Source organism: Temnothorax nylanderi, unplaced genomic scaffold, assembly GCF_030848795.1.
Source record: "Temnothorax nylanderi isolate EJ_2023f unplaced genomic scaffold, tnyl_v1.0 TNYL_tig0141_pilon, whole genome shotgun sequence".
Classification (NCBI taxonomy): domain Eukaryota; kingdom Metazoa; phylum Arthropoda; class Insecta; order Hymenoptera; family Formicidae; genus Temnothorax; species Temnothorax nylanderi.
The window spans coordinates 441,364-466,467 of record NW_027249203.1 but is presented as its reverse complement, the minus strand read 5'-3'; the positions used below and the strand labels follow the sequence as shown (position 1 = coordinate 466,467).

At 44.7% G+C, this 25,104-nt stretch overlaps 1 protein-coding gene and 1 pseudogene across 1 annotated transcript; one reads left to right on the top strand and one right to left on the bottom strand.

The window, feature by feature from the left end:
- Window positions 1-10,461: 10,461 nt before the first annotated feature.
- Window positions 10,462-13,047, top strand: LOC139777221 (uncharacterized). The gene is made up of 5 exons (XM_071714516.1): window positions 10,462-10,501; window positions 11,661-11,964; window positions 12,042-12,255; window positions 12,342-12,614; window positions 12,703-13,047. Exons 1-5 carry the CDS (start codon window positions 10,462-10,464, stop codon window positions 13,045-13,047), a joined length of 1,176 nt encoding a protein of 391 aa, XP_071570617.1.
- Window positions 13,048-13,907: 860 nt separating this feature from the next.
- LOC139777220 (uncharacterized) lies at window positions 13,908-15,055 on the bottom strand (annotated as a pseudogene).
- Between the last annotated feature and the right edge of the window lie 10,049 nt (window positions 15,056-25,104).

The window sequence follows — 25,104 nt, the reverse complement described above, 5'->3', positions numbered from 1 at the left end:
GTTCAAGCAAGCCTCTATCTTACATAAAAGCGTAACGAATTCGGAGCGAGACAGAGTGCGAGCACCAGTCACTCGCCTGAGATGGTGCTTAAAGCTCTTCACTCCAGCCTCCCAAAGCCCGCCGAAATGTGGTGCCGCAGGGGGCACGAAATGCCACCGTACGCCGTCGTTAGCGAGAATTTCCTTAAGGGAGGGGTTGTTCACAAGCGCGCGGAAGCTGCGTTGGAGCTCGCGGTCAGCACCCACAAAATTCGTGCCATTATCGCTGTACATGTCCGATGGCAGTCCGCGGCGACTGACAAACCGTTGAAATGCCGCGAGGAATCCATCGGTGGAGTAATCCTCCACACTTTCGTAGGTGGATCGCCTTAGTGGCGAGACAAACGAACACCGCGACGTAGTGTTTGCTCCCCTTTTGGCCGCGACCGACAACGGGGGTAATGTTCATAGGTCCGGCGTAATCTATGCCCGTGTGAGAGAACGGAGGAGCAGGATTTACTCGGGGACTCGGGAGATCACCCATTAATTGCGTCGGAGTTTTTGCGGAATGTCGAACGCATGTAACACATTTATGAATGTGAGATTTGATCATGCTTCGCGCGGAAATTAACCAATAATTTTGACGGAGACATCTAAGCGTGAGTTTAGTCCCTCCATGGAGAGAGCGTCGGTGTGCTTGATCGATCAAAAGTTCGGCAATATGATGTCTAGCAAGTATGACGGGGTGTCGCTCATTGTAACTCAGCGCGGAGTTTTCGAGCCGCCCGCCAAGCCGGATTAATTTATCTTTCCCGATAAAGGGGTGGAGAGAGCGTAAGGAACTGGATCGCGATACAGCGGCGTGAGCGTTCAAAGCCTTCAAGTCATCCGAAAAACAAGTCGCTTGTGCCGATCGAAGCCAAAAGACGGAGGCTTCGTGAATCTCCTCTGCGGTCAAGGGAGACTTGACGATCACCGAAGAGGCGACTTTATTTTTTAAGTTCCGAACGAAACGCCGAATGTACGCGGTAATACGAAGAAGTCGGATCCAGCTCGAGCAGGAGGTGGGCAGATCCCACTCAGGAGCTGAATCGACGAGATGAACGGTAGCTTTACGCGCTTCGGAAGATACCGTTTGTAAAATGTCCTTTTCAGTCGGTGTCGGGGGGATCGGCCACGAGGCCGTGGTCGAGCTAAGCCACCGGGGCCCCGACCACCATAATTCATGATTGACGAGATCGGCGGCAGTAAAGCCGCGCGACGCGCAGTCGGCAGGATTTTCCTGGGAGCGAACGTGTTGCCAACGTACGGTCGGAAGGCGCGTCTGCACCTCGGAGACGCGGTTCGCGACATAGGAATTCCAGCGGGATGGATGTTGTAGAAGCCAAGCTAATACGATTTGGGAATCAGTCCATCCAAACAAGAGAGCTCGCATCAAGCCCGTGGTGTTTTTACCCATTCTATCAATCGAATTAATAGAACGACGGCGTTAAGTTCCAAGCGTGGAACGCTAACGGTTTTCAATGGCGCGACTTTCGTTTTGGCCGCGAGGAGGATGACTTGAATGTTAGAGGGAGAATGCACGATTCGGAGGAAAACTACCGCGGCGTAAGCGCGAGTGGAGGCGTCCGCGAAGCCGTGCAATTCAACTTCGATTTTATCTTGACGCATCCCTGTCCATCGAGGAATGCGTATTTTGCTAATATTAGGCAAGTCTGAAACGTAATTGATCCACTGATGCAGAAGATCATCGGGGATGGGAGCATCCCAATCAATTTTACGGAGCCAGAGCTCCTGCATCAACATCTTGGCCGCGATGACTATCGGTGACGCCCAGCCGAGGGGGTCATACAGCTTTGCAATAAACGATAAAACGGAGCGCTTAGTATGAACTGTCACGGCGTATGGCGAAATTACGAAACGAAACGAGTCATCGCGCGGAGACCAAGACAGGCCGAGGACCTTGAGCGTGTCATCGAGGTTGATCGGATAGTCCGAGGATTCCCGTTGGTCCTCTGGAATATCCGTCAAAAGTTCGGCTGAATTCGCGGCCCATTTTCGCAGGGGGAAACATCCGCGATTCATTATGCCCACGAGTTGCTTGCGCTTCTCGAGCAGAGACAGAAGGTCGTCTGCTCCGAAAAGAACATCATCGACGTAGGTCGACTCTTCGATTATATTGACCGCGTCGGGGAAGTCTTTACCTTCGTCGCGAGCTAATTGGAATAAGGGAGCGCTGTGCGAGAAAAGGCGAAGGTTTTTGCCCGTAGGTCACGGTGAGTAAGCGGTAAAGCCGAATCAACAGACTGTCGGGGGGGCGCCAAAGAATTCGTTGATAGTCCGCGTCATCCCGATGCACGAGTATTTGTCGGAACATTTTAGCAATGTCAGCCATGTACACGTACCGAAAGAGTCGCCAGCGCAGGATTATCGCGGCGATGTCTTGTTGAAGTTTAGGTCCCGCCATTAGAAAATCATTGAGCGAGGTTTTGTCGGTCGATTCGCTAGAGGCATTAAACACGACGCGTAACTTGGTCGTTGTACTCGATTCGCGTAAAACAAAATGATGCGGGATGTATATCGGGGGGTAAGGGGGGCGCTCGTCCGCCCGCACCGACTCCATGTGCCCCATCGATTCGTATTCTCTTAAAAAATCGTGATACTGCGCGGCGATTTCTGGTTTCCGCGCGAGTCGGCGCTCCATATTGGAGTACAGGAAGGAAGCCTTTCGGAATGTGTCGCCGACGCGAGGGGGGCCGTTTTTGAACGGCAAACGCACAATGTAGCGTCCTTGTGAATCGCGAGAATGAGTCGTCGCAAAATGCTTCTCGCAACGTTCGTCCTCTTCGGTGAGAGGAGTTCGAGAGGGGATACGTTCGTCCTCCCAAAACTTTGAATTAAGGAATTCGTATCCTCGCAGGATACGCAACTCAGGACAGAAGCGGACTCTCCGGCCGGGCGCGCAGGGCCGGCGGGACCGGAGAGGATCCATCCGAAAATTGTAAGCTGGCCCGTCGGAGTGCCGACCGGGCCCTGACGTAGACCGTCGAGTAGCAGAGACCCGTATAAATCCGCGCCGATTAATACATGAATCGGGTGATTACATGAGGGATCAGGATCTGCTAAAGGTAAATCGCGTAGATGTGGCCACATTGCGGCCGGCTTCTGTTGAGAGGCTGTATAAGAAGTGATTCTTTGATATACGTAACCCGAGAAGGGAAATATCGGTCCCTGTTTGTCGCAGGGCGCGAGAGCAAGATTAACTTGTGACCGCGCGACTCCATTAAATTTTTCTCCAAAACAATGTATCTTCAACGCGGCACGATGACGCCTGGTTCGCATCGTCTGACAAAGAGATTCTGATATGAAACTGTATGTCGAGCCTTGATCTAGTAGTGCACGTACTTTAAATGTGCGGCCCTCGATTGTACTTAAACTAACATACGCAGTGGCGAGAAGTACATGAGGCGGTTGTTTCACAAAATCTCGAGTAGCATGCACGTTTTGAACGAACGCTGAGGGCGCGGCCGGTGACTCGGAGGCAGCGGCGACTGACACAGCTGACGGAGCTGAGGACGGCGAATTAACCGCGGAAAGCGTACTTTTAGTACCAGTTTCCGTACCCTCGCGGTGAAGCAGCGAATGGTGAGCTTGGTGGCATTGATTGCACCGTCCTTTACTCGGACAATTGTTTGAAAAATGCTCGGTTCTCAAACAATTAAAGCAACATTTATGCTGTCGCGCGGCGAGTCGACGCTGCTCGACCGACAGACTTAGAAATTTATTACACTTTGCAAGACCGTGGTTTCCGGAACAACGGACGCATTTGACGGGCGAAACCGTATTCACCGAAGCACGAGCTCTATTACCGCGCGCACTATTTGACGCAGATTCGGATTGCGAAGGGTAATCCGCGAGACCGCGAATGCGAAGAGTCATGAAGTCATGAATCTCTTTATACGTAGGGTACGCATCCGTGTTGCCTCGTTTAAGATTCCATTCATTGCGCGTTCGCGGACTGAACTTTTGCGAGATAATATAAACTAGGAGGTCGTCCCACATATTGACCGGACGATCGAGATTCGTTAACGCGGCGAGAGATGCGGACACACTATCGCGAAGTTTTTTCAACTCGGTCACGTTCTCGTTTTTCATTTTCGGTAAGTCGGCGAACGAATGGATATGCGCGTGAATAATCGCGTTGCGGTTGTCGTATTCGTCGGTAAGAAGTAGCCACGCTGCCTCGTAGTTCGCGTCAGAAATTTGAATGTTATTAATCAACGACGCGGCCTCGCCGGAGAGGCTCGCTTTCAGATAATGTAACTTTTGCGTTCTTGTCAACGATTCACTGTTTGCTACGAGAGACTCGAAGATTCCGCGAAAATTCTCCCATTCAGCGAAAGCACCAGAAAAGTTCGGAAGCGAGATACGAGGCAGATGCAATGACACTCCGGAGTGCGCGTCGCGATAAGAAGACTCGTTACCTCGATACGGCGCGCTCGGGGCGTCGCTACTTAATTTACCGATGACCTCGTGGAGGTGGTCCGTCGCGTCGAGGTAGGCGTCCTCGGCGGCAAGAAATTTCTCGTCCTTGAAGTAGTGGGTCGACTTCTTCTCCTCCGCCGTAGCCGTCTGCAGCAGCTGGACATGGAGGGCTTGCACCTTTTCCCAGAGACCCTCCAAATTCGTCAGTCTCCCCTTCGTCTTAGGGAGAGTGACCTGAGCCTTGGGAAGCTTTTTGAAGTTAATCAGCGACCGTCGTAGCTGGTCAATCGCATTGCCTTGAGCAATGAGTAGATTTTCGAGATCCGAAGACATGTTGAGCAGATGTCTGGATCGTGTAGAAATCTTTCAGACACTTGCGTGTCAATCTTCTTGTCGAGCGAAGACGCTCGTGTGCGACTCCGCGGCGAGTAGCAGGGCGATACTCGCGGGAGGCAGGGACGTCTGGCACGTCTCGGTGCGACTCCGCGGCGAGTAGCAGGGCGATACTCGCGGGAGGCAAGGACGTCTGGCACGTCTCGGTGTGCGACTCCGCGGCGAGTAGCAGGGCGATACTCGCGGGAGGCAGGGACGTCTGGCACGTCTCGGTGTGTGACTCCGCGGCGAGTAGCAGGTACTCGCGGGAGGCAGGGACGTCTGGCACGTCTCGGTGTGCGACTCCGCGGCGAGTAGCAGGTACTCGCGGGAGGCAGGGACGTATAGCACGTCTCGGGGTGCGACTCCGCGGCGAGTAGCAGGTACTCGCGGGAGGCAGGGACGTATAGCACGTCTCGGGGTGCGACTCCGCGGCGAGTAGCAGGTACTCGCGGGAGGCAGGGACGTATAGCACGTCGCAACGCAGGGCGCCGTCGGGCGGCGGATGCGTATCGCAAGGAGCACGATACGTTTGCTGGAGGTCACGCAGGAGCCTCCGAAGCACTTCACCAAATCACAAGGCACCAATCTTTAGGAGAGCGGGTGCAGAGCGCTCAACGTTCGGAGTGAGCCACGGAGTCGAGGGCACGTATCGCGAAGTACCCGATGAACCGGGACAACGGTTCGAACGGCGAACTCCTTTTTTGAGCGAGTCGTGTAGGCGCGACGGTATGTCGATCTCGGAGTAGCACGACGCGATCACTGTTGAGGCGGTCGAACTGTCTATGCCGGTCTTTTATCACTGATCCGGCTCGAAGGACCATTAAATGTCAGTGGACCGCTCGACGTTTTCGCGGTGCGCGCCGTGGAAAGTACAAAAATGAGTACACGAAATAACAGTCAGTCCTTTTTATTAAAGTGGGTTACACTGGACTTCGCACTCGCGATTTCGCACTCGCTACATTCCTCCGTTTTCTCGACGTCGATCATGTATCGCGTGCGAGTTATGATGGCTCACTGCCGTCCCGGACGGAGCAGGCGAGGGATCGCGGCCGGAGCTTCGCGTCGAGGAATTCGGTGACGTGAGAAACGCTCGTTGGCTCCAAATCGTCTATTGGTCGCGGTGCTTGCGATCACGCGAGAAACACCTATGCCGTTTGCTCGAAAACACACAAAAAAGGGGGGGAGGAAACCGTCGCGATTTGGAGCCTTTCAAGCGTTCTCGAATAATGCTTGCTGTCTCGTCGAAGTTCGAGAATTTTCAGCTCGCATTTATTCAATTCTCAACAAAATCGAAATTACCTAACACTAAAAGAAAACGATCTAGACAAATGTACGCATTCTGACACGACATTTGTATGCGACATAAACTACCCCGTATATTTTGTAACAGCACACGCACCATGCGAGGTGCAGATCTATATAAGAGCATAAAGATGGGAGGTCCCCCGTTAGCTCTCGGCGGGGGAACAGGAGGAAAATTAGAGGTAGTAGTAATAGGGTCGAAAGCGAAGTTGTGTGAAAGAGTGGAGGTGCAGGAGTGAGGGAGGTCTTGAAGGAGGTTGAGAGGGAGCGGTGACATTGGAGGCGAGGACAGAATCGAGGTGAAGCGGCCAGAAATCGAGGGAGAAGAAGAGAGCGGAAAAGGAGGTTAGAATGACGGTGAAGGAATGGAGGGGAGCGATTGGCTGGAGCAGGGCCTGGTGGGCCGATGGAGACGTGGGGCACGCTGGTTGGCTGTCGGCGAGTATTGATCCGGGCCGGCGCGGGGAATCGACTGCTCCGAAAGAGCATGTTGGCACCACTGCGGGACGGCGGAAGTGGCGCGCAGGAGTGTGCTGCGGGCGGAGCGGGTCGGTAAGGAGGAGAGAGGAGAGCCCGATGACGGAGGAGATGGCGTGAGAGGCGAATTAAGGCGAGCACACAAGAGTACTGCACGACAGCCAATAGGAGAAGAGCGAGTGAAATCGATGGATCGAGATGATGGGTCGATTGAGGAGGTGAACGCTTGGCGATGGTATGCGGTGGCCAGTGTGGCAAGGCGTAGAGGGCTGAGTGACGGAGTAGCGGAAAAGCGGAAAAGTAGGAAGGTGAAAAAGAGAACTCAAGGAAGGCGAGAAAATAGCGGAAGAGAGGGTAGTAGGAGTGAGTGGAGTCAAAGAGAGAATAAAGTAAGTAAGTAAGGGAGAAGAAGGAAGAGGACAGGGGTCGGATGCACACACACACACACACACACACACGACACGCTTGGGGGTTAGAGGAGAGAGAGAGAGAAGGAGAGAGGAAGGCAGGATCTGAGAAGGTTTTGTTTGTAGGAGGGAGAAGAGATTCGTGAGAGTAGGGGAGGAGCGGACGGAGAGCAAGGAGAGGAGCGGAGGACCGAGGCAGAAGGAGGAAGAGACACAGGAGAGGGATATAGCTGAGGGGGCGCAGGCAGAGAAGAAGAAGGAAGGGGAGTGAAGGGGACGGAAGACAGACGAGGAGGATGGAGGAGTCGCAGAGCATGATGAGGGTGTGGAGCAAGATAGCAGAAGAGCTTGAGAAGATTAGAAAAGTGCTAGAGGGAAGGGAAGGGGGGCGGAAGGAATAGTGGGCTCCGGGAGCGAGGCAGGAGTTAAGTCGGAAGAGAAGCGCAGCGAGATGGAGTGGTGGAAGGAGACAGAGGGAGAGGTCGCAGGGGAGAGGAGGGAAGTGGGGGAGATAGTGGCGGCGGAAGAAAGAGAGGCGTCAAGAGAAACCGGGGAAGGGGGAGAGGAGGTGAGGAAGCTAGTTTGGGACAGAGGGGAGAGTATTATAAGATGGGTGGGTGAGGAGGCAAGGAGAAGAGTTGGGATGCTGGGGAGTAGGGGGGCGGATGAGCGAGGGGAGGAGCAGAGAGGGAGGGAGAGAGAGAACGAGGGGAAGGAAGAAGGGGGGCTGGGGGCGATGGAGAGAGGGAGGCACAGGGAGAAGGGGGTAGGGCCACAGAAGAAGGTGGAAGGAGGAGAGAAGGAAGAGAGCGAGAAATCGACGAGCCTGAAGGAGAGAGTAAGGAGGCTGGAGGAGAAGAGGGAGCAGGGGGAGAGAAAAAAGAGGAATGTGGTCTGGAGGGGGCTAGACGGGAGGGATGCAGAAGAGAGGGGGTATGATGGAAAGGGTGGCTGAGAAGGTGTTAGGTAGGGTACCGAGAATTAGATGGGTTTGGGAAAGAAGCGGGGAGGGAGGGAGAGAGGTGTTAATAGTGGAGATGGAGGATGAGAGGGAGAGAGAGGAGCTGCTAGGAAGATATGGGGTATTTAGACAGAGGTGGGGGATAGGGGTGGATGAGGACCTTGCGACCGCTCTCTCCGAGGGCGATCGTGCGCCGACAAGGGTCACCACGCGTGGTCCTCGAGCGGACGGTGGTCCCGCCGAGCGTCGCGAGCGAGAGCGACACGCCTTCCGCACGGGTAGGTGAGCGACTACGGGACACGCCCACCATCTCGCCAGGCGGCTCGACCGCGACCGGGCCCAGCGAGGGGTCCACGGGAAGCCAGGCGATCCCGATCCAGCCGCCCATAGTGTGGGTGCCAACACCCGTGGGAGAGATTGACCAGCCGTCTGACGACTTCCTCAGCCCGTCCAGCGGCGAGGAAGAGACGGAATGAGGAGACGGCGAGGCGCGCGAAAGATCGTGGGCCGCGATTGAGTCGTTTAATTTTATTCTTTGTTTCGCGGCGATAAGAATAGTTTTTAATATTATTTTGTTTTGAGCCACTCATGTGACAAACTCGGCCATAGGATTCCGAGGTTAGAGAATAAGTTAGTCAGTAAGTCTTGCGTGCCCATATGGCAATATTTACCTTTAGCGTAGTTAGCCGATACGGCATAGATATAGTAAGCTTATTATGACAGATCGCTGACAATAAAGTTTATTTTGATATTATGACGGTTCACGGTGTCAGTACATTTTGTTTTAACGCATAAGGTCAGCGGGATAATAAATGCGATCGGTAAGTGAACCGCGACAATCTCCAGGAAAAAAGGTTCGGAGGATCATCAGCCGGACCTGGTACACGCGACTACAGGGTCGGCGTCGTCGACGGAGCGTCAGCTCAAAAAGGGGACTTTTTTCCCCAGGAACAAAGTCCCGTATTCATCTCTCAAGGACCTGGGACACCCGCCTATAGGGTCGGCGTCAACGCCCGACCACCAAAAGGGCGCCCGGACAACTTCTATAGGAAGTCGGTCCGGAAACCTGTTCCGGGGTGCAGCCGACGGCTGAGATCGTGCCAACCCTAGCGATGCGGAAGCAGGGGCCAACCGTCCTGGAGGACAGAGTGCTCGAGCAGCCGCTTATCACGCGGAAGAGGAAGGACGGGAAGAAACCCAGTCCCAAACCGCCGAAGGTAACGACCGGCAAATCCGGGCCCATAGACCGGTGTCAACAACGGTTAATATATGCGGCCATAAAAGACGCCACAAGAGTGTCGGACAAATTAATTAATAAAAACGTTCAATTATAATTAGATAATAAGTCAGTGCGTTCGAATAATAGAATTAACTCCTCTTGTCCCAATATCCCACTAGGTTATAAAAAAAAAATATATATGTATAAGGGTTCAGTTAATTTTCGTTTGCGGTAAGAGTGTTGACCGCATTATACAACGTAAAGAATTTTGGTTTATTTTGGTTTTTTTTTGTCGAATAAGGCTTAAAAGAGTTTGGTTTATTTTGATTCAACGGAAAAAAAATAATAAAGGTTCAGTTTAGTTCATATGCCAAAAAAGATTCATATTTAAGTTTAGAGTTAACGGCAAAAGAAGCCGCAAGAGTCTAATTAGCTTAACGGTGATACGAACACCGGCGTAAGAAAATATGAACCAAGGGGTCGTGTCGCTACCGTGGCAAACCGGCATTAGGACCGGGAAGGGTGGAAACTCGCACAGAGGATTAAAGGCGCGACCACAACGACGACTGATCGACGAGATATAGGCTTTTTCCGCGAACGGGCAGAGTTACCGACGTGGGAAGCGCAAAATGAATTCGAGGTTAGCGGACCGATTCGTGCTACAAGCTCGATCTCTAGGGGCGTGAGATAATGCGAAATCCATAATAGGAGCGCACGCGAAACAATCACTAGCCGAGATAGGGTTACCATGCAGCATGGTTAGTGGTTTAAGCGAACCACCGGTTCGAGCGATGGAGTACCCACGTGAGGGTGTTGCAGGCGGCCCAATTAAGGCAATGACACCGTTAATCGGCGTGTCAGACACACCAAACCCGAAAAAGGGTTACCAAAGGGGTGGTCAGCGAAATAAGACAACCACCGGGTGGATCGAGTAGTAAGCCGAGAGAAACAGGAAGGGCACCGCGGACAACGTAATTCCAGCGACGGGCAGCAGGCCGGACGCGTGGGACCCATAAAGGGGTGACCATGCGACATGGTACGCGATTTGGGCGAATGAAATACTCGACCGGCAAACTGTTAACGCGAACGCGTTGCGGGGGTCAAAGACAAGGCGACAATACCGATAAATCGCGAGCCGCACGCACAGATGTCGAAATGGAGGTACCACCGGACGTGGTCGGGGAAATCGGCCAAGTAGAGGTCCGATCGGCGGGCCAAGGGCGCGAACGGGTCAAGGGCAGCGGGATCAACCGAGAATGACCGATGGTCAACGAACCGGACGCGCGAAACCCGAAGGTGAGGTACCACGGAGGCGCGGTCAGCGATCTCGTCGAGCCAGCGGTCCGAGCGGCGGGACAACGACACAGGCGAGTTCCGGGCATCGAGATCAGGGTGGAATGACCGGTGGTCAATGAGCCAGGAGCGCGGATTGCAAGATCGCGATCCACGGGCGAGGCGCGAACCGGAGAACTCAGCGTAGTTAATGACGAGCGCCTACCGGATAGGACCATCGCGTAATGAGACGCGGCGGTGCGACAATGCGGACCGGAAATCATGGGTCACCCAAAGATGCGGAAAGTGTCGCGAAAAATGGGTGCGTGCGTTATGATTAGGAATAATTCATGTAAACGCAGAGTCCCCTTTCCAACAAGAGCAAACGATAAGATAATGTATAAATTAATGCAAGGTAGATTATATAGTGTGAGAAAGGGAACGCTGCTTAGAGGTGTCAAGGGATAATTAGAAAGGTATGCGCAAACAAGTGTGTAGAAAGTTGTTTACTTATATGTGAATGACAAGTCGAAGGGTACGACGGGCCTTTTGTTCGCCGCAACATCTGGCACGGCAAACAATAGCGATGGAACGCGGAAGCGATGAACACCACACACGGGCGCGTGGCTATCACGCGGCAGGCGGTGGTAGATGGGCGTGCCCGCGCCGTAGTGGGGTAACGGCTCCGAAGTCGGGAGCCGGAGCGAGGACGATCGATCCAGGAATTCTTCGTCGGACTCCGAACAGTACGGTCGATTCATCTTGCGATAGGGACTTGTACTCGGCGTAGAACATCCCGCGATAGACGCGTAAAATCATAAGATCCGCGGGTCAAACACTTGTATCATCTACAACATAGAAAATAAATATAGGTTTGTTTTTTGTTAAACAAAAGAGATACATTTATTGAACGCCCGTGTGCGGTAAATTTACCCTACCGATACGATTATCCGATCCCGATACCTAGGCTGCGTTCGGAAACGCCACCCTGAGGGTAGACCCGGGTGAGTAGTGGTGGGGGCAGGGTATACCCCGGGTGTAAGTAGTTTCCGAACGGCAATAACTGGCAATAAGTAATAAGACATGGCGGACAAAAGGCAATCCCGAAAAAGTGTTGTTGTATCCTGCGCCGTGACTGCTGGATATAAAATAATCAGGACAGCTTTAAATAATTTATATCCAGACAGTAATGATGACGAGGAAGATGGAATAATTGAGGAGGCAAATCTTGTTGAAGCCCAGCTAAGACTTGGTAATCGAAACCGCTGTGAGGTTAGGGAACAACTATATATAAATGAAATTATACCAAGATTTAGTGATAAAGTATTCCGTCAACACTTTCGTATGACGAGAACAACCTACGAAAATCTCGAGCAACGGCTAACTCCGGCATTGACGCGAATAGGGATGGAAGGGAGACCAATGATTCCAATTAGAAATCAGCTCTTGTCAGTCATTTGGCTTCTAGCAACTCCGGATTCATTTCGGTGAGTGAAAGTTCTGTGAATATAAGCATTAGATTTTCTTATTAATGATGTGCGCAATAATTAGATTCGTGTTATAGGTCTGTTGCAGATCGTTTTAATATGGGAAAGTCTATTTTACACAATTCTTTCCGTAGAGTTGTGTATGCTTTGAATGACATAGCAGATAGTATTATTGTGTGGCCACAAAGGGACCAATTAACTGCTGTGAAGAACAGATTCAGTGAAATTGGTGTCCTTCCAGATGTCATTGGAGCTATTGACGGTTCGCACATACCCATCCTCGCTCCACATGTAAAACTTTTATTTTTATGCTATTTTAATTATCTTCTCGTTGTTCTAATAACTCATTTTATTTTTATGTTCTTATCTATATCTAGCTTCACTCTGAATCATACAGAACCAGGAAATGTGAATATGCCCTTACTTTGCAAGCTGTTTGCAACGCAGACCTGGTGTTTACAGACTGCTTTGTAGGGTTCGCAGGTTCTGTAAATGATTCCAGGATATTTAGAAATTCAGATTTGTGGATGTCTGTACAAGAGGATCGTGCAAAGTTCTTTCCAGGAAATGAATATATCATAGGAGATAAGGCTTATCCAGTGCTATCTTGGTGCATCCCACCGTACATAAACAAAGGAAATTTGACAGAAGTTAGTTAACCTTATTGCTTATTCTTTTATTTTGTCTTTCATACCTGTATCGATTAAACTGTAATTTTCTGATGCTTTTTGTATGCAGGTTCATATCAACTTTAATAGGGAATTGTCAAGAATGAGGCAAGTAGTGGAGAGAGCATTTGCCCTGTTAAAAGGAAGATTCCGAAGACTGAAATATTTGCATATGAGCGTGGCAGATCTGATTCCTTATGTAATATTAGCTTGTTGTGTGCTACACAACATATGTCTTGAAGGATGTAATGATAGAGTAGAAGATTTTATTGAAGAGGGAAGACAGCATGGTGAAAGAGATGGTGCTGAACAGAATCAAGGTCGAGGGCTAACTGACGAACTTGGAGTAGAAAATGTTTACAGTGATGCTCAGGGTCCAGCAAAACGCAATTATTTAGCAGCATTAATAGCTTAAATTATAGGATGCAAGTGCAGTCTAATACTACTTAAGGATTATATATTCTACTCTGTAATAAGAAAGCAAGAAACAAGCACGATTGAAGCGATTATAGTTGCGAGTATGTAATTATTGTAAATAAAACCATTTTATCAAAATACATTCTTTTATTATGTCATTTCGCATAATCAATATTTGAATGGAGGGAATATTTAGCCATAACCACTAAATCAATCTATAATTATAGATACAAGTTTTACTCTTAAAAATCATGGGTCACTCATTTAACAACAAAAAATAAGATACTTGTATGAAATTATATGAAAATAACAGAAGATATACTTATAATAATATAGCACAAAATCCTGACTTTTTCTAATCCTATTTCAGGACAAAAAATAACATTTTCTAACTTATAGACTAGCATTACAGACTTAACAGAAATACAATATTAAATAAAATTTATACAAAACTGTGTCCTTTTTCTCTTTCAAATATCTGTGAAGAGATAAATAAACAAGCATTGAAATAAACAAGCATTTTTAATTCTTTGGCAACTTTTGAGATATCAAATCTTGCACTTCTTCCAAGAAAATAAAAAGATATTCATTAAAAATACCTTGTAGTGAAAATAACAAGTCTTATACAAAAATCCATATATATGGACTTAAACTAACTGTATATTCTACTATGTAATCTACTATAAAAGCTTTCCAGCAAGCAACACAAATCGACACAAGTATCGTTTTGTCTTTGTTATTCATTGTCAATAAAGAAAGATAGAAGGATGTTTGTATTGACTTGTGTCGCTTGCTGGAAAGCTCCCTATGTATTCTACTATGTAATCACTTGTTAGAATATGACTTATCTAATAGTCCTTATAACTTGTCTATGAGTTTTCCCATCGTTTCTTTATATGCAGCAACTGCTCGATCAGATGCTGCCACCAGTTCTTTGTGACGCTGTTCTCTTGCCTCCTCCCTGTGTCTAGCATCTTCACGTAAAGCAGCAGACCACTCAGCCAGTTCCCTCTGAACTCTGGTTTTCCTTACTTTCTTCTTTTCATTATATTCATCTTTACCAGATTCATTTTCCTTCTCACTGTCTGGAGAACTAATGGTTGCTGATCGCTTTCTCAAATTGGAAGCCAGGACCACAGGTTGGACACAAGGTTTATCTCCTAACACTTCCTCAAATTCATTGAAGAATTTACAAGTCATTGGACTATTGCCTGATTGCTTGTTATGGCTTGTTTTACCTTAATGTACTTCTTGCGCAATTCTTTGAATTTGTTTTCACATTGCGTGCCAGTGTACACCCACCGACTATTCTCATTTTGAAGAACAATGGCAACTTTTTTCCATACTTCTGAAGCCTTACATTTTCCACTTTTAAAATCATTCTCATGCTCTTTCCAGGCATAAATTAATCTTTTTGTAGCATTATTATCTTTCCAAGATGCTGTAACATTGAACAAATAGGTATAGGCTATGCTACATTAGTCATAGCAATTATTTAATAATTATGATGGGAGCTTTCCAGCAAGCTTTCTTTTTCAGCAATGAGTAACAAAGATAAAAACGACACTTGTGTCGACTTGCGTCGCTTGGTGAAAAGCTCCCGGGATATTATCAAAAGCACATTATCAAAGAAACATGAAGTGATGAAAATTCATACCATGTTGTGTCGACGACTGAGTACTTAACGCACCACTGGATTCGAGATTAAGACTATCGGGTTTATCAATATCACAGTCTAAAATTATTTGTTGTAGCTGAAAGAACGCCAAAGACTCTTCCGAAACAGGTACTGATATTAACTTCTTACCTATAAAAAGAAAGATACTTTTTGTAAATATTTGTAATTTAAGAGATGTATGTCACTTAAAAGGTGCAAGTAAACAAAAAATTTATCACTCACCTATTACGTCAAGTACTACTAAATTTCCCTGAGGATCGTATATTGGCTGGTTATCTGGACCAGTACATAACTGGTGTCTTTCTTTCAACAACTGTATGCACTCCATTGCCACAGTTGTATCAGAGGAGCCGCTGAGTGCTTCTACACAGCTTCTACTTCCTTTTATAAAATTAAAATTAGTGGTGCAATCACCAAATAACATTAAAATGATAAATTTTTTTTATTTAGAATTATCGGTTATTACTTTACAAAACGAGTGTAAAATATATCATTCGCTTAAGCAACTGTTAAGATACACCTACATAAGATGAATTATTAATTAATATGAATAATAGAAAAACATAATCGTAATTAGCGTCAAGATATTATTAAACGTAGATAAAATCTGATAATTATAAATTAGCAGTAGGCAATAGAATATAATTAACATTACTTAAATCCAATCATTATAGTTACCTGTTCGACCAATTCGACCAGTTTGATCAGCAAATTGCAAATAGATAATGGAGCTACAAATTTGAGTATTTAAACGGACAATTTAAATATTCGCGATATTCGCCAGCCTCACTTCGAAGAGAAAAGATATGTATAATACCCGGTGTATTGTATACGAAGTACTGGACACAGAGATGTACACGTATTATGGAACTTTCTGGAATGGATTACGATTGGAATTATTTAGTTATTTCCTAGATTTCTATTTTCTAGGGAAAACAGAATAATTTCGATTGGAATATATTCCGAAAAGTTCCATAATACATGCCCCCAGTTCCATAGAAGAAGAAACTACATTGCTACACTTTTAAAAATTCCGCCAAATATAATAAGTTACCCACATCCACCCTGAAATTTCAGGGTGGAAAATTTTCCTCTTGAGGTGCACCCGGGTAGAGTTTCCGAACGACTTCATCTCTATCACACGGGTACAACCCGAACGTTTCTAAACAGCGTGAGTCTCGGCGGGTGCACCCGGGTGAAGTTTCCGAACGCAGCCCTACCTGTTGGCGATCTTATGCCCGTTCGGGGAGATCCTGAGGTGGTCCAGCGACGATCCGGAGACGTCCAGTCAGCGGTGCACAGCTGCAGTCCAGAGGTCCGTAGAGCTTGGTCCAGCGGCGATCCTAGATCCAACGGCGAAAAGGCGACCTGAAACAGAAGGGGAAAAGAGGAATCAGCGGGGCGTCGAAAGGTTGGGAAAATCTCCATATATTTCATAATCCTTTCTCGGTTTCTTGGGATGAAATCGAGTGGCGACCGTGTCGGTGACACTTATGTTGATATCGCGGGGGACATTACTCCTCCGTACGGTTACACGGGGCATCTCAAAGGAGATGCGCATAGGTCGGCGTCAACGGCCTACGACCAGAAACGCACCCGGACGACTTCTCCAGGAAGTCGGTCCGGAAATATTATCAGGGGCACCTCAAAAGTGGTGCGCACGGGTCGGCGTCAACGGCCGGCAACCCAAAGTACACCCGGACATCTTCCACGGGGAATCGACCCGGAATCATCATCGGGGACGTCTCCGAGGCGGTGCGCACGGGTCGGCGTCAACGGCACCGCGAAAATGAAGAAGATGAAAACCTGGTGCAGCGGTACCGAAGGAAGGGGACCTCCACATAGTACTGCGCGCGGAAATTTCCACCCGGGAGCGTCCGAAAGGGGGGCACGGGGGACAAGCGTGATAATCACGCGCAGCGTTATGGGAGCGCGTGCGAAAACACCGAAAAACCAAAAGAGAAAGTTGTGACGTCACGGCGAACGACGAAAACAACCCGAGAGTAGGGATGGCTCGGCATGGTGGGGAGCCAGCGCGAGATAGGGGACTCGAGGCAGTTTCTCGAGTATCGCCATAGCGAACGGACGTGTCTCGTATAGTAGCGTATATCGCGAGCGTAGATCACAACGACAGTTATCGGAGATACTTAACAATCGGGAACTCCCGCGTAATCGCGCGTTAAACACTCGCTCAACAATAGCGAGAGATAATTAATTATCGAAATAACATTCAGTGATAGTGAAATAGAACGGTGGCGACTTAGTGCGTATCGAGTATAGTACCATCGTGGACATTGGGTCTCACGACTACGAGATATTATACGAACAGCGTCATTTGTTATATTTAATCCACTGGGATCAATAAAATCGGCGTTTGCGGAAATTGTTGTAAATAAAGCGCGATTCACACCGAAGTGTGGCGACTCCATTGTGAAGCACCTTTATGAATGTGAAACGATCTGTAGAGCTGAAATAACGATCTGGAATTAAAGAATAGTGAATTCTAAAACAAAGTCTCAAGATTAATTATATAATTAGTGATACTTACCTTCTACTTACCTTGTCCCTTGGCGATGATCCCTCGTTGTCCAGCGGCGATCCGGTATGCGATGTGAAGCGAGGATCCGGAGACGATCAGCAGCAGCGACGATCCATCCTGGGCGTGGCCTGCAACAGAAAAAGAATATTAGCACTTAATTAATATAAATTATCGAAACGTACCTTTATCCAGTATGCGAATAGGCGAGGATCTGGAGACGGGTAGCAGCAACGGTGGTTCATCAGGGGCATCAGTCTGAAAGAAAGGAATAATATTAGCGTCTTGTGAAGAATCGGGGCGTTGATGCGAAATTACCTTCTCGGTAGTTAGAGGTAAAACCGAGTGGCGACCGTTAGATGGGAAGATAGCCGCGAGAATCGGGCCGAACTCGTGCCGTCCGGTCACAACCTATCCATGGAGGAAAGAAAGACGAGGTGGAGGCTTCTGGAGAAGGCAAGGGAAGAGAGAGCCAAGGGAAGAAGAACGAGGGTGGAAAATAGGAGAATATGGGTGGATGGAAGGGAGATTGTGTGGAACGAAGGTAAGGGGAAATGGGAGGAGAGATGAGGGCGGAGGATAACGAGTTGCGGGAGGAGAAAGAGGACGGCGCCGGGGTGCGGAGACAGAGTGACAGAGTAAGGAGATGGAAGGAAGGAGGGGGAAGGGGTGGAGGGCGAGGAGGGGAGGGAGGGAAAAGAATGTAAAAGGCCGCAATGGTCAGGTCGGGTTAGGAAGGGGCAGGATTGTAAAGGGTTGGGTACGTCCCTAGAAAACGCCAACTGTGTAAAAGTTTATGTATGTGGTTAAGTGAGGAGGATTGTAAAGGTTTGGGACCGTTCCTTAAAAACGCCTTGCAAACCCTGCGGGGACAAGCAATAAAGACTCTATCTATCCATCTATCCATCTATCCATCTATCCATCTATCCATCTATCCATCTATCCATCTATCCATCTATCCATCTATCCATCTATCCATCTATCCATCTATCCATCTATCCATCTATCCATCTATCCATCTATCCATCTATCCATCTATCCATCTATCCATCTATCCATCTATCCATCTATCCATCTATCCATCTATCCATCTATCCATCTATCCATCTATCCATCTATCCATCTATCTATCTATCTATCTATCTATCTATCTATCTATTTATCTATCTATCTATCTATAAGAGCACAAAGAGATAGTTGCGAGCGACATCACATTTTCTCGAACGTGACGTTCTGGATAACTCTAGCGGAACCGCAGAAATGGCTGTTTTCTACCCCGTATAAACAACAAGTAACCATACAATGCAATGATCAGGCTGAAAATAAAATCGAAATAAATAGAACAGGAAAAATTAAACTAAATGAAAACTGTAGGCTGACTACGACGGACTTAACACTACGAACAAAAAAACGAGAATACACCAAATACGTACAAATGCATTTACCACAGTTTAACTTAACTTTTAAAACAATAACTAAAAATATTGGAAATAACGAAAAATCAGGAACAGAACTACGATTGGAACCTGTAATTAATGATCCCGCGGAGCTAACGAAACTAAGCCTGAACCTAGAAGAAATAAACGAGGAACTAGAAAACAACCAAGTCAGCCTCTTATCTAACTAATATGTAATATATCCCGTGGGCTCCGTGTCCATAGTTGTAATTATAAGGGATCGTAATCACGGTCATATAGTTAGTAAAAAGGAAAACGAATAAGGAAACGCGACGCGACTTTTGCATGCAACTGGGAAAATAGATTATAAAAGAATGTGACCTCCATGGGAAAAGAAAAGAATACCCTGTATAAAACAGATGTTAACGAAAAACTTCATACCTCAGTTTTTCTTTTTCCACGGGGGAAGGGATGTTGTGAAACGGAAGTCAACGTTCCCTAGTTGCAACATCGAGCTGTCAGCACAAGCCCCGATAATTGCCAAATATACCTGAGGTGGCATTCCAGACACCACCGGATCACCACTGACCCAATCGCGGAAGCAAAAGCGAAGGAAACGAAGGAAACGAGCCCAAGCGTGATAAAAGCCCGTCCAGACTGGAAATCTGTCATAACAACTTCGTGGAAAAAAATTATGTTAACTGCTATCAAGGAAGTATATCTCTACTTTTTGTTGGTACTTTGCTGCTTAATAATAATTAATAATTATTATATTATTCTGCATCTTTACCTCGCACATCATTGTTATGACAGATTTCCTAACATCTCGCAATATCACGTTGTATGTACATACATAATAAGTAAATAAGTTATTATAGTTTCAAACTTGACTGCAAATTCTCCAAATTTATTTTTTCAGACGAAGTGTCATTCCAGATATAAAAGATATAGAGTACTGTAATCGGAAGGTAACGAATATCAGAGAAAGTTTAATTGATTACATTTGTCATTATTTATGTAAGTATTCTGTATTTAAACTTTTTACGAATGCACACAATTACGTGTCATTCCTAGCAATATATACTAATAAATAATAGCTCTTTCTTATTTACAGTGATACATCAGATTTCTATATCTTTATTAAAAGTAGTATGGTGATTTGTGCAATCTATTTCTATTAATGCTGAAATGAAAGAAATCATTAACAAAACAAGTTGCTGATGTCGAAATCTTAAAATTATTAGCTGTCTCATAAACTGTGATAAGGTATGTATATTCATGAGATTTAATAACATTTTTATTATAAATACTCTGCACAAGAAATTCTGAATATTATGCTATTGATTAACTTTACTAAATGTCCATTTTTCAGATAGAAAAAAAACTGAGAACAATATATAACATGCATCTGTAGCACTTTTTTTTAGAAGAGGCTTGTCATCAACCATCAAGAAAGAATTCATCAACAAAGCATGAGATTCTTTTAAGCAGGAGTTTATTATTACTGTCTCCGCTATTAGAATCTTGTGAAATGTTATGAAAACATCAACATCCATTTGTTTGTTTCTTGGACTTTGGAGTTCTGTCTTCCGTTATCAAAGCATGTCTATACACTGCCATGATTATTATAAGCACTGACAATGGGTGCGTTCGGGGAGACGCTATTAGCGCTACCTAGCGCTACTGGCTGTTCGCGGAGCTCTATGATAGCGCTACCAAACGCTGTCGTGACGTCATTACTGGTAGTGTTATACATCATAACTGCTCGCTACCAACGCTCTTCCTTCCGAGGTAGTGCATTAAGAGCGTTAGCGTTTACAGGCTCTATGAACAGCGCAATAGTGAATGGTAGTGAATTGCGGCGTTTGAAGCAAAATAGTTTGGCGGCGGCAAAGTTCGCCGATAATTTTCTCTTTCAGCGGCGGCGGAATTGGCGGATGATATAATTTATCGGCGGCGACGGCGAACGGCGGCGTTAGTACATTTTTTTTAATCCTCCTGACTTAAAATAAAGTTCAATTTTAACTTTTCATAAATAATATGAACAAAAATAGCAAACAATAAATACTCAGCACTTGTTTTCAAAATACGATCACTTTATTAGCATTACTAATATCTTTTCTTTCACAAAATAAAATAAAATTTATCTTAAAATGTTATTCCTGACCATCATACGTAACAAAAATAAAATGTAATTCACTGTATAACCATCAGATATCAGACTTCTTTCTCTCTTACTTATTAAACATTTCTTCACATATTAAGTTGTATAAATAATATGAATAATATAACTTATACTTAATGTAAACTTATTATACTTACAGTTATACTTATTTTACTGACTTTAAATACATATCTTTTATTAATTTGAAATTATCGTGAATAAATAATATTTTATTAGATTTTGATGGTTTTAACGAAGAACGTTTTGCTGTGATAAGCAAACCTGCAGAAGAAAACGCGCGTTCAGATGCTGAACTTGTAATCGGTATGGCATAAATGCAGCATACAATTTGTACAAATTTGGCAGTGACAACTTCATTTTATTCTACCATTGTAGAGGATCTTCGATAATAGATTCTGACATATCTAAATACTTTTTAATTTCGACAAGAATAGGATCTTCAGGAGGAATAATGCTTGTATGTTTCGCACCCAACTCCAATCGTAATTTTTTAACTCCAAGAAGCTCACACGACTTATTAAGATAATCTGCTTCTTTATTAGATGCCTATTATAAAAAAGTGAAACTAAACATGAGAATCTAACTTATATATATCATAAAAATAATAATCTTATATTTGGTGATTAATATAGAAGCTGTTGCAAATATAAACTATGTAAAACTTATATATACTAGGCTTAATTACAATATTAAGCCTAGATTTTGTAAATCTAGATACTGTAAATTACCTAGACTAGGTATTGCTTAGATATATAGTTGATAAAAACTGTAATAAAAGTTATATATAGCTTAATGGACAAAATTCATATACACTAATTTTTTTATTGTATTAAAAGTATAAATTAATTTTATATAGCATATAATCAAATGGAACCGAATATGGATATATTATTAAAAAATATATTTAATTATATTTCTCATTTTATATAAAAACAATGTCACTCAACTGGACAATAAGTTTTACTAGAATAAAAATATTTGTTAAAATATGATCTAATCTAAAACGTCGCTTAATGTTAATAAATAAAATATAAAAATAATCTAACCTGCTGATTTCTAATATTCAGGGGAACCATTTTGTGGATCATATATATTAAAAATTCCTCAGGAGATTGCTGCTTGTCTGCGAGATATTCAGCAACACCTCTAACACTTTGAAGAGTCGGATCCAGAAGTGCTTTGCAAACATGAGTTTCATAAAAATAGTTTCTTTAAGTTGTTTTACTACGAATAAATCGTATTCATTTACACACATACTACTCTCAACTTCTGCCCTGAAAATATTAAAGAAGTAATTGATACAGCAGCATCTATTAACTCAGCTTTTCAAATTTGGCGGCGCAGGGGTCTACGAAACGCTACGCTAGTACGCTACTGCTGTTCATGGAGCTCGCATTCGCTAGCGCTATCATGGCTCCATGAACGGAGTTAATAGCGTTAGCGTTGGTAGCGTGGTAGCGAGCTCCCCGAACGCACCCTATGAAATATCATCTAACAAGTTACGTACAAAAGGCAACAGTATATTATGTATGTATATGTCATATAGAATTAAAAAGTTTAACTGCATAATATTTTTACTTGTGTATATGTATATACGTTTCTTTTTTATAAAAATATTCTAATAGTAAATGTCAGATATTAATTGTCACAATATTATTAAGATTTTATTTAGATATACTTTCATATACATAACAATGATGTGCATGTCAAAGATGCTGAATGGTATAATATAATTATTAATTATTGAGCGGTAACAAAGTACCAACAAAAAACAGAAATATACTTGTTTGCAGAATTGTTTTCTGTGAAAATGTTACTGTCATGATATTTTTATAAGAAACGTATATGCATGTAAGTAAGAATATTATGTATAGTGTAGCTTTTAATTCTGATATGTACATATATAATATGCTGCTGCTTCTTGTGCGTGACGGTGCAACCGGCATTTAAAATCCAGCCAGCTGCATCGTCACCCTTGGATCTACTTTTACGTGGTAAGAAGACAGCCCAGATGTACAAGAAGCGAGAGCTGACACCGGTGAAGGAGATGGTGAAAACAAAGGCTGAAATGAAATCTACAGACCCAGAATCCATACATCCACTCCTATTCCCGACAATAACGATAATAAAGAGAATATCAGCTCTGACGCTGATACCACCATACCGTTGGATGACAGCAAGCCAGACGTCGCCGTGGAACAGCTGATCGAGAGCAGTCAGCTGATGCAGCCGGATAACACAGAACCAGCAGATTCCCAGACAGTGTAAAGGTTGGTCGAAACCTGAAAAGGATAGGTAAATAATTAGTCGAACAAATTCAATTATGATAAGCGAAAGCGTGATATATACAGAGTTCCTAATTATATATTTGATACTTACCTTGGTGCTGATAATGAATAGTATTTTACTTACTTACCTGATTTTGACATTTAGAGATAGAGTTTATAGAGATTTACATATCAACATAGCTCTTTCAAACGAGCTTTAGAACTTGAGTGAAATATATATATATATATATATATACAGATATGAATAATGATAAGCGTTATTAATCTTAAGATAGATATAAGCGTGACAGTTTGACATGCCTAAGTGCATAAAGATTTATTGGTTTTTATTTTATTAAAACATCAATTTTTAAATCGTATCATTTACATTGCCGAGTAGCAAAGACTGATATTAATAATAAATTTCAATATTTTGAGTTTGATTCACTCTCTGTGAGTCAAGACGAGTCCAAACATACCTTATTCGAGCTTACTGAGCCATCAAATGAGATTTAAGCCTGATCAGCTGACATGATAAAAGAATGATAGTTTCTTGATTCTGATGATGGATCTTAGTTACTTGTGATCTCCTAAGAGAGGATATATGCCCATAATCGATTTTGGATCAATAGATCAGATTTGGACACTTTCAGATTAATTTCTGTATTTTGGGCAATTATCATAAAAGAAGGGTATGGACATATTCATAGTGACTCACAGAATACACCTATATAGTTTTTTCAAAGGAAATAATCATACTTTAACTTTTCACCACTTTTAGTGAACTTTCTTATTTACAGTCCGATTTTGATAAAATTAGTCTTAAACGTTTTGTCTAGTCCTAAATAGACTGCCTATATCATAAAAACATCAATTTTCTCATTATAACGAGATTTCACCTGTTCAGGTGAGCTTTGCCATTTATGGTGCGATTACTTTAAGAATAGGCTTAAATGTTTTGTTTTCACCTAGAGAGACTGCCCATATAGTTTAATTATCGAATTTTCAATTATTACAAGTTTTCACCACTTTGGGTGAACTTTGTCATTTATGATGCGATTGAGTTGCAAATAGTTTTAAAACGTTTCTAATGATACCCAGAAGCGAGCCACATCGTTTAATTTTTATTTTTCTCATTATTTAAAAATTTTGCAAAATTTTGCAAAAATTGAGAACAAGCCTAATTGTGATAAACTGACGATATGTACGTGTTCGTAGAAACATATAGAGTGAGAATATATAGTTCTTTTCTCAATTTTCGCAACAGTTCATGATTTGACCATTTCGGGTCAAAAGTTTAAATAATTGATTTTTTAAGTTGCAAATGCGATTAATTAGTTTAGGGTGACTGTCTAAAGACGTCCATAACAAGAAAACGCGAATTTTCTCAAAAATATAGAATTTGACTATTTCGGACGCTATTGTTAAATATCGAGTATTTATAAAATATTTCGATGGATTTAGATTCAGTGGGATGTAAGAAGCCCAGATATAACATTTATGTGTTGTTTGGCGTTCCGCCTTGTAAAATAATTGTAAATAGGTCATACTTAGTTAAGTCATAGTTAGTTACCCTGTATCGCTTAGTATTCTCGCGCGAAACGTCGGCGGATCGCGAGCAGTTCAATCATGCGACTCATCTGTCGGTGCTGCCATCGCCCATCCGCCGACGACATCCACTCCCCCCGAAAAAGGGAGCAACTACTCGCCCGCGGCACATTTTCAGGACCGCGGGCTCTCATCGTTAAGTCGACCTACGGATCACATCGTCTCGGAGCCGGGACGACCGGCACGAAATCGCCCCGCCGCCTCGCTATACCAGGAGTGTGCATTTCCCCGGCTGCCTTTTTTTCCTGCCTGCTCTATTGCTTGCTATCCACTGCTTGCTTGCTTGCACGTGTTTGCCTGCTGCACGCCGAACGAGACGAGACTCACGGAGCGGTCACGAGTTCAGAGGACAGAACGAGGCCCGGAGGATTCCCGGGGACGACG